The sequence below is a fragment of the Passer domesticus genome, chromosome 23 (genome assembly GCF_036417665.1).
Source record: "Passer domesticus isolate bPasDom1 chromosome 23, bPasDom1.hap1, whole genome shotgun sequence".
Lineage (NCBI taxonomy): Eukaryota > Metazoa > Chordata > Aves > Passeriformes > Passeridae > Passer > Passer domesticus.
This window is the reverse complement of record NC_087496.1, coordinates 6,482,942-6,492,137: the sequence shown is the minus strand read 5'-3', so window position 1 is coordinate 6,492,137 and position 9,196 is coordinate 6,482,942. Positions and strand designations below refer to the sequence as shown.

Below are 9,196 nucleotides of genomic sequence, written 5' to 3'. Positions count from 1 at the left end.
GAAGAGCAGCTCCCATTCCCCCGGAGCCTTTGCAGCCCCAGGCACTGCCCAGGGAAGTTCCCAGAAGGGCAGAAAAGATAAAAACCCCACAAAAATGAGGCTCTGCAGACCAGAAAATCTCAATTTTTTTTTTTATTTTTTTTTGCCCACACTCTGTATTGGGGCCAATTCACCTCCAGCCAATGCAGCAGCACTGGAAATTCTTCCAACACCTTTCCTGCTGCTCCCCTCTTTGCCCTGAACTCCCCTAATTCCTCCTCCTTCTCCCACTTCTGTTCCACTTTCATTGGAAGTATTTTCCACAGCAGCTCTCCAGAGCTGCAGCCCGCTGGGTGAGGAGCTCTGGGGCTGGGGCACAGGAAGATGAGCCCAGGGAAGGAAACCCAAACTCCCACTCAGGCAGCACGAGTGACTCAGCAGGGCCAGGCAGGAGGAGGAGGAGGATGACGGAGTGAGCTTGGCACAACCACAGCATGAGGGCATCAGAAACACCAGGGAGGTTTATCCCCTTCTGCAGGGGAGGAGCAGAGGAAAAAAAATCAGAAAAAAAGAGTGGTCAGGCATTGGAAGAAGTTGCCCAGTGTGGGGTGTGCTTTAGAGTCTCTTCCACCCTCCATGACCCTGAGGTTCTGCAAGGCAGAAAAAGAGGCCATTCCCTTCTTTTTTTGGGAGGGATCCAGCTCATTTGGAGTGCCTGTGTTGCTCATTTTGGCTGCTGGAAGCAGCCACCCTCAGTGGAACCATCCTGGGAGCGGATCTGGAGCCATCCCTGCTGATTCAGGGTCATCACCTCTAATTACTGGGTGTCTGACACGCCGGGTTTCGCTCTGGCCCCGGTTCCTTCTCCTGTCCCAAGGAGGTGGAAGGTGAGCGGGAGGAATCCCACATTTCAGGGACAGGAAATTGCTGTCCTTGTCCCCAGCACTGATCCCTCAGTGCTGCCCCAACAGCAGCAGAATCAGCCTTGAAATCAGCCTCGAAAACAGCCTCAAGATCAGCTTTGAAAGCTTCAAAATCAGCTTCAAAATCAGCCTTGAAATATTACAAAATCAGCCTCGAAATCAGCTTCAAAGTCAACCTCAAAATCAGCATCATCAACCTTGAAATCAGCCTTGAAATAATTAAAAATCAGCTTCAAAATCAGCCTTGAAATCGGCTTCAAAATCAGCCTTGAAATATTTCAAAATCAGCCTCAAAATCAGCTTCAAAACTTTCAGAATCAGCCTCAAAATCAGCTTTGAAAGCTTCAAGATCAGCCTCAAAACCAGAACCAAAATCAACCTTGAAATATTCAAAATCAGCTTCAAGATCAGCCGAGGACCTGAGGAGGAAATGGGGGAAAATCCAGGAAGGAGAGGAGAGAGAAGCTCGATCTGTTTTCCTCGTGTGGTGTTGTTTGAGGTGTTCAGAATTATTGGGGGAATCTCCTCAGGGATGTGTCCCCAGCAGGAAAACACCGAGTTCACCAGGGAGGGGCTGTGAGAGGGGATCAGGAGAGACCAACCCTCCCCATCCTGGCCTTGCATGACCCAGCTCCTTCCCAGCAGGATCAGAAGCTGAATTTGAGCATTTTTACAAGGCTGTTCTGGGTTTTTCACGTGTTTTGGAACTCCAGGAAAAGCCTGGACCAGAGCTGGGAGCAAGACTGGAGGCTCCTCCACATTTCCAGGGTTTCTGCAAGAGGTCACGGGGCTGGTCACCATTCCTGGTCACACAGACCTTGGTGTCCAGCCCAGCATTCCTCAGGGATGTCCCCCCTGCCCATCTGAACCCCTTCAAGGGGGGTCACCCCTTGTTTTTCACCCCTTCTCTCCAAGGCTGGGCAGGTAGGAGGAAGTGTCTCTATCAGTGAAACCTCCAGGGGGGTGTGGACCTGTGAGCTGGACGGGGAGGAGGAAATATTTGCATTTACCTCATCAGAGCCCGGCTATAAAAGGGGCTGGGGAGGCCTGAGGCTTCCTCACTTCCCAGGGCAGGTGGGCGAGGAGGAGGCACCGAGGGGGTCATGGCAGCTTTCCTCCTCTTGGCACCTCTCCTCCTGCTGGGGACAGCGGCTGGCCAGGCAGACACGGAGATGGAAGGGTGCCTCTGGCTCTGGAACACCACCGAAGGGAATTTCTCTGTGGAAACAACACCTGAGACTTACCAGGCCAACACAACCTACCTGGGTAAGCCAGCCCTGCCTGGAGCTCACAGACTGGCCCTGCACAGAAATCTCTGTGCCTGCCTCGGCTGCTCTCACCTCTGCTTCAGCTGGAGCTTTCTGCTTCTGCTTTAATTCTTTTTCAGGCAGGAGATGGGTGAGCAGTGCTGTTGTTACCTCTTTATTCCTATTTCACCTTCCCCTCCGCAGCTCAATCCCAAATCCTCTTTCTCTCCTCAGGATGATTTTTTTTCTCCCTTTATTTTTTTGCCTGAACTTGCACAGAAGGAGCTGAATGCTCTTGAAAAGACAGAACTTGGGGAAGTTGTTTTGTGGTTTGGCTCTCTCCCCTCTTCTCGGACTCTGCCTTTCTGCACAGACAAAGGGGAAGAGATAACTTTGGTGCTGACAAACGTTCAGCATCACGGTAGGAAATGGATTTCACGCTGCAGAAGGATGGGGCAAACACAGCCTGGCCCTGCCAACAAATCTCCCTGTGCCCTGAGGCCCAGCAAAACCCAGAAAACAGTGCAGGAGAAATATCCCGACCCCTTATCCTGACACCTTCCTTCAGGGAGGAGGTGTGAGGCACAGGATTCCCTCACATCGCCCACAGCAATCAGTTGGGCTCCTTTCATTTGGTATTTCAATTTTTTTGAGCAGGGAGTTGAGATTTGATGGCAGTTCCTGCCTCAGCTCAGCTCCTGGAGGGTCTGGCAGCTTTGGTTTGAAGCAGGGCTGGCCCCAGGGGTGCTGGAGGCTGAGAGGGACGTGGCAGGACAACCACAGGGACCTGGGCAGCCTCTGGTGCTGGGCAGCATCTCCCGTGCCCAGCCTGAGCAGGGCCCAGCTCCTGCTGGGGAGAAAAGCCCCGAGAGCCCCGGGGCAGGCAGGGTGAGGCACATCCAGCCAGAGGTTCCTCCTGCAGCCCTTCCCCTCTGCACGGCGTGCTCAGGCTGCAGGAGGGGCTGAGCCCCGAGCCTGGGCAGATCGGGGCAGAAAAAGGGGATTTGGGGGTAAAATAGCTCCTGTGCTGGCTGATGTCACCATGGGTGCCACACAGGGGGGCACTGAGGGGTCAGGGTCCTGGCAGGGCAGAAATGGCATTTTGGCAGAAATTTAATATTGGCAGAAATGTCATTTTGGAAGAAATCTCATTTTGGCAGCAATTTCATTTTGGCAGCAATTTCATTTTGATAGCAATATCATTTTGGTAGAAATGTAATTTTGGTAGAAATCTCATTTTAGCAGCAATCTCATTTTGGCAGAAATGTACTTTTGGTAGAAATCTCATTTTGGCAGAAATGTCATTTTGGCAGAAATTGCATTTTGGCAGCAATCTCATTTTGGTAGAAATGTAAATCTCATTTTGGCAGCAATTTCATTTTGATAGCAATCTCATTTTGGCAGAAATCTCATTTTGGCAGAAATCTCATTTTGGCAGCAATCTCATTTCGGCAGCAATGTCATTGTGTCCAACTTGCTCTGCCCCCAGTGACGATAAAGGACGACAGGAACCACAGCAACAGCTCGGGGCAGCTGCTGCTGCAGGCGCTGTCCCCCCAGAACGCCTCGGTGGGGCGGTGGGAGGATGCAGCCACGGCGATCTGCAGCTCTGTGCTCACAGCAGTGCTCAACATCTCCGAGACAGAGAGCACGGCCCGCTGGACATCCCCCGACAGCGACCTCTCCTCCGTGCACATCAGGTGAGGATTTGCTGCCTCCGAGCCTCCGGCTGGGACAAACCCAGAGCCAGCTCCTCCTCCAGAGCAGGGACCGAGCAGATCCTCCAGGATTTTCCCTCTTCTTTACTTTTACATTCTCCTTCTCTTCTCCTTCTCCTTCTCCTTCTCCTTCTCCTTCTCCTTCTCCTTCTCCTTCTCCTTCTCCTTCTCCTTCTCCTTCTCCTTCTCCTTCTCCTTCTCCTTCTCCTTCTCCTTCTCCTTCTCCTTCTCCTTCCTCTTCTCTTCTTCCCTTTTTCCTTCTCCTTCTCCTTTCCTTTTCCTTTTCCTTTTCCTTTTCCTTTTCCTTTTCCTTTTCCTTTTCCTTTTCCTTTTCCTTTTCCTTTTCCTTTTCCTTTTCCTTTTCCTTTTCCTTTTTTTTCCTTTTCATTTTCCTTTTTTCCTTTTCTTTTTTTTTCCTTCTCCTTCTCCTTCTCCTTCTCCTTCTCCTTCTCCTTCTCCTTCTCCTTCTCCTTCTCCTTCTCCTTCTCCTTCTCCTTCTCCTTCTCCTTCTCCTTCTCCTTCTCCTTCTCCTTCTCCTTTTCCTTTTTTCCTTTTCCTTTTGTTCCTTTTCCTTCTCCTTCTCCTTTTCCAAGGAAATCTTTTGCTGCCAAAGTCCCCCCCGGGGTGCTGGGGAGCCTGGAGATGCTCCCAGAGCAGAAATGCGGATTATCCCCATGGAAATGGCCCCGAGCCCTTCCCTCAGCCCCGTGGGAGGTGTTTGGCCAGGGGAAGCAGAGCCTTCAGCCTCATCTGCAGCAGGAAGGACAGCCAGCTCCTGCCAGGAGTGCTGCTAATTACAGGCAGCAGATGGTGCCCAGTTAATTGCCACCCTGGTACCAGGCATCCCCGGCCCAGAACAGCCAAAATGTGATGGAGAAACAATTTCAGATGTTAAAAATACCCCCCAAAAAAGCTCAGTGTGGCTGAGGGCAGCATGGGTGAGCTCAGGTCTGAGATTCCTGACTCTCCATCTGCCTGCAATGTCCCCTTTCCATCCCACTGGGACACTCAGCTTCTCCCCCCTGAACCTGTTTTCTCTTCCCTCCTCCCACAGGGTCTTCCTCAGCCTCCCTGACAACACCACCGAGCTCAGGAGCCGGGTGCTGACCAGAGGTAAATAATCTTCATTTCCAGCGTGTGGGGAAGGGCGGGACACGCTGAGCAGGGGCTGCCCTCTGCTCTGGCCGTGGGGAGGGATGCAGGGTGGAGCTGAGGACATCCATCCCCCATCTCCAGCAGTCAGGCAAAGACTGAGGCTTTTCAGGTTCAAATTCCAACTTAAAACCTCCCCAAGCTTAATTTTTGCTTTAAGGGTCATGAAAGAGGCCAGGTTTATTTATCTCTGCAGGGACTGGCACAGGAGCGGGCTGGGAGCTGTGGCTTTGCTGGCAGGGAGCATTTCTGGTGCTGCTGTGATCCCCCTCCTCCAGAGAGGGGGTGAGCCCTCATTCCTGTGAAATCAGAGCTCCTGCATGTGAAAAATGCCAATCACTTGTTTTTTTAAAAAAAAATTTTAAAAGTTTAATCGTAATAAAATGGTTATGGAAAATAGTCATATAATTAGAGTAATAAAATTCAAACAGTTGAGATTAGGACAATATGAGACAAAAAACCAAAGAGTTAGGGACAGTCTGGGTACTTTTTCTGGGCAAAATAAGCCTGAAAAAGGACACATATTAACAGAGGATTAACCCTTAAAAGCAACAGGCTGTTGCATATTCACATGATGCATAAATTCCATTCAAACACAGGATTCTGGCTGGTCAGTGTCAGCTTCTTCCTCTGAATCCTGAGGGCATCTTCAGGGCTGAGGAGGCAGGAAGAAGTTCATTTCTGCTGATAATGGAGCCATAAATTCTCTTTCTCTGTAAGATTCAGGTGTCCTGTGGCTGCTGTCTGGTGCAGTCCTTTCTTTAAAAGTATCTTACATAGCACAGTTTCTATTTGAACATTATGTTCTAACCTAAAACTCTATTTAACACACTGCTTAAGAAGATTAATGCAGCATCACTTTCTAACATAACACAAATTTGAATATTTGCGAAAAGCCAATCATAAAATACGCATTTTTCACACTGCAGAACCTCTCAGCTGGTCCTTTGCGTTTATAATTGATTTTTTTTTTCCAATTTTTTTTCCATTTCAGGGGCAGAAACCACCACGGTGCCCCCCAACAGCACCAGCTCAGCCCCCAGCACCTCTCCCAGCTCGGGGAGCAGGGCTCAGGGCAGCTCCCGGCTCCTGGCTGCCCTGCTGCTGCTGCTCACAGGCAGCCTGCTCTGCTAGAGGGGGCCCAGCTGGGCTGGGCTGCCCTTCCCCGCTCGGGAGCCACGGGGCTGGGCTGATTTACTCAGGAAAAAGTTCACTGCTGTGCCTCGGGGTGACCCCTGCACTGCCAGGGGAAATGGGAAAGGGTGGTGTGAGCGCCCAGCTGAGCCTCCCCTGCTGCCCTACCCACAACCCAGCACAAGGAAAACCCCAGCAGAGACCCCTGTGCCCTGGCCCTAAAGGAAAATTAAATATTCCCAGCAGAGATCCCTGTGCTCTGGCCCTAAAGGAAAGGGAAATATCCCCAGCAGAGATCCCTCTGCCCTGGCCCTAAAGGAAAAATCCCCAGCAGAGATCCCTCTGCCCTGTCTGTAAAGGAAAAGGAAAAATCCCAGCAGAGATCCCTGTGCCCTGGCCATAAAGGAAAAGGAAAAATCCCCAGCAGAGATCCCTTGTCCTGGCCCTAAAGGAAAATGAAATATCCCCAGCAGAGATCCCTCTGCCCTGGCCCTGCAGACACAAAACTGGGTGAGCAGAGCCCACGGGACACTCGTGAATCCACAATTTCCTCATCGCCTGGCATTCTGTAAAGCACAAAACGCCTGAAGGGAGGAGAATTCCTCTTCTTCTTCTTCTTCCTCTTCTTCCTCTTATTCTTTTTTCTTCTCCTTCTCCTCCTCCTCCTCCCTAGCTTTGCCTCTCCATCCCCTCCTGGCACAGCCCCGAGCTCAGCAGATGACAAAGTTTCTCTTTATTTTCCCTCTATTTTTTTCCCCTGGAAAGGTAATGTGGGCATTTTGTGTTCCTCTTTTTTTTTTCTTTTTTTTTTTTTAATTTTTTTTTTAATCAACAGCTGATTCTGTTGTAGGGCAAGATTATTGTGTGGGCCAACGGACGTCTTGATTTTATTGTTGTTTGTATTTTTATATGGGCAAAACGTTTATTTAGAAATTTTCCAACTTGTGGGAAGCAATTTTTTTTTTTCTTAAACCGATCTAAATAAAATAAGGAATTAAAATTGGTTTTGCACCTCCCATTATTTCCTGCCTCGTTGTGATGTTGGGGGGTGGGGGTGAAACGATTCTGAAATATTTGGCTTTGATCCCACAGATGAAGGAACAAATAAATAAAGGTGAGGCCTGAGCTCTGCAATCCTGCACGGGGTGACCCGGAGGATTTTTGGGGGAAGGGTCAGGACAGATCCCTGCCCCTTTAATCCTCCTGTGCTTCCTCCTCAGGAGCCCCAAACCACATCAACATTTCAGATCTAAACAAGAGCCCGGCTTCAAACTGCCCTGCCCAGCCCAGAGCTGGCCAAAGCCCCTCATTTCTGCTGAATAAATCCAAATCCCCAAGGGATTGAGGAGCCTGGGGATAAAGGAGCCTGAAAATCTATCACGGGAGCTGAGCACCACAAGAAAAAAAATTGTGCATGCCCATTTCTATTTCTCAGGAATTCAGAAAAAAATTGTACGTGCCCGTTTCCATTTCTCAGGATTTCAGAAGAAAATTTTCCCTGCCCATTTCCATTTCTCAGGAATTCAGAAGAAAATTTTCCCTGCCCATTTCCATTTCTCAGGAATTCAGAAAAAATTTTCCCTGCCCATTTCCATTTCTCAGGAATTCAGAAGAAAATTTTCCCTGCCCATTTCCATTCCTCAGGATTTCAGAAGAAAATTTTCCCTGCCCATTTCCATTTCTCAGGAATTCAGAAGAAAATTTTCCCTGCCCATTTCCATTCCTCAGGATTTCAGAAGAAAATTTTCCCTGCCCATTTCTATTTCTCAGGAATTCAGAAGAAAATTTTCCCTGCCCATTTCCATTTCTCAGGAATTCAGAAAAAAATTTTCCCTGCCCATTTCCATTCCTCAGGATTTCAGAAGAAAATTTTCCCTGCCCATTTCCATTTCTCAGGAATTCAGAAGAAAATTTTCCCTGCCCATTTCTATATCTCAGATATCAGGTCAAAGAGAGAAATTTCTTTTTAATTCCATCAGAATTGTCTGAAATATTAACCCTAAAAATTGGCAGCTGGGATTAAACACCTGCTAAGGCTGGTTTGGCTTTCAGGTTGAGCTTTCACTCAATTCTTGCTTGTTCAAATTGTACAAAAGCCATGGTTTGCCTCAAAAAATGCAGGTAATTCTCTCTGGCATGCCCTCAGTGTAAATCCCACTTCTTTCATCCCAATTTCCACTTCTTTCACCCCAATTTCCACTTCTTTCCCTGTTTCCTGCTGGGCTGTGGAGGCGCCAGAATTCCCCAGCACAATTTCACAGGTGAAATCTGAGCCTGCAGCGCTGCATTCACGGAATGCTCTCGCAGAATTTCAGAGGAATGATTTTGGTTTTAGTGGCCAGCCATTAAAATCGGCTCCTGCTTAGCAGGCAGGGTAATTAGCAGAGATAGGAGCACGCTTTATCAGTGCACAACACACAATAAAATCCCAATTAGCGCTGGAAATTACTGCTCAACTCCAATCTCTTTGTTGATCCATCTATCTCCCAAGATTACAGCCTTGGATAATAAAGATGAAATTGCATTTAAACGTCCCTGTGGCACCTCTCATGTCCCAGCTCACCCCCACTGGCTCCTGCTGCTTTGTCCCATCCACGAGCCTCATCTGTGGCATTTCCATTAATTTTACTCTATTGAGCAGCAAAATGAACATTTCCTTTAACACCGTATTTTCCCTAAAAAATAGTGAAACAAAAAATATTTTTTTAAGTGCTAAAAAATAAATTCACCAAAAAAAAATGCTAAAAACTGAAATTTCACAAAAAGAACCAGGCAGAACTCTGCCTAGAGAGGCAGAGAAGGGGCTCTGAGGAGGAGCTTTGAGGCCACATCCATGAAACCCTGAGCTGAAAGCTCTTCCTGGCAGAGCTGGGCTCTTAAAACATTGATTAATGATGAACACAGCGATTACAGCTGCATAAAGCCCCGTTAAAATCTTCCCCACCCTTCCCCTGACTTCCTGCAATCCCCAAGTTTTTATTGCTCTGCCATCTCACCTCAAAAAAAAAAAAATTTAAAAAAAAATCAGAAGAGCCCCAACTTT

General features: G+C 48.5%; 1 protein-coding gene across 1 annotated transcript; it reads left to right on the top strand.

The window, feature by feature from the left end:
• Positions 1 to 251: 251 nt before the first annotated feature.
• LOC135285577 (placenta-expressed transcript 1 protein-like) lies at positions 252 to 7,176 on the top strand. Its single transcript, XM_064397982.1, has 4 exons — positions 252 to 2,168; positions 3,639 to 3,849; positions 4,922 to 4,980; positions 6,014 to 7,176. Exons 1-4 carry the CDS (start codon positions 2,006 to 2,008, stop codon positions 6,151 to 6,153), a joined length of 573 nt encoding a protein of 190 aa, XP_064254052.1. The 5' UTR covers positions 252 to 2,005; the 3' UTR covers positions 6,154 to 7,176.
• Positions 7,177 to 9,196: the final 2,020 nt, after the last annotated feature.

Bases quoted from the DNA above. Each gene is read 5' to 3' on its own strand.
- LOC135285577 (XM_064397982.1), top strand. From the start codon at position 2,006: ATGGCAGCTTTCCTCCTCTTGGCACCTCTCCTCCTGCTGGGGACAGCG. The intron at 2,169-3,638 runs GTAAGCCAGCCC...CTCTGCCCCCAG, and splicing joins GGCCAACACAACCTACCTGG to TGACGATAAAGGACGACAGG. The intron at 4,981-6,013 runs GTAAATAATCTT...TTTCCATTTCAG, and splicing joins GAGCCGGGTGCTGACCAGAG to GGGCAGAAACCACCACGGTG.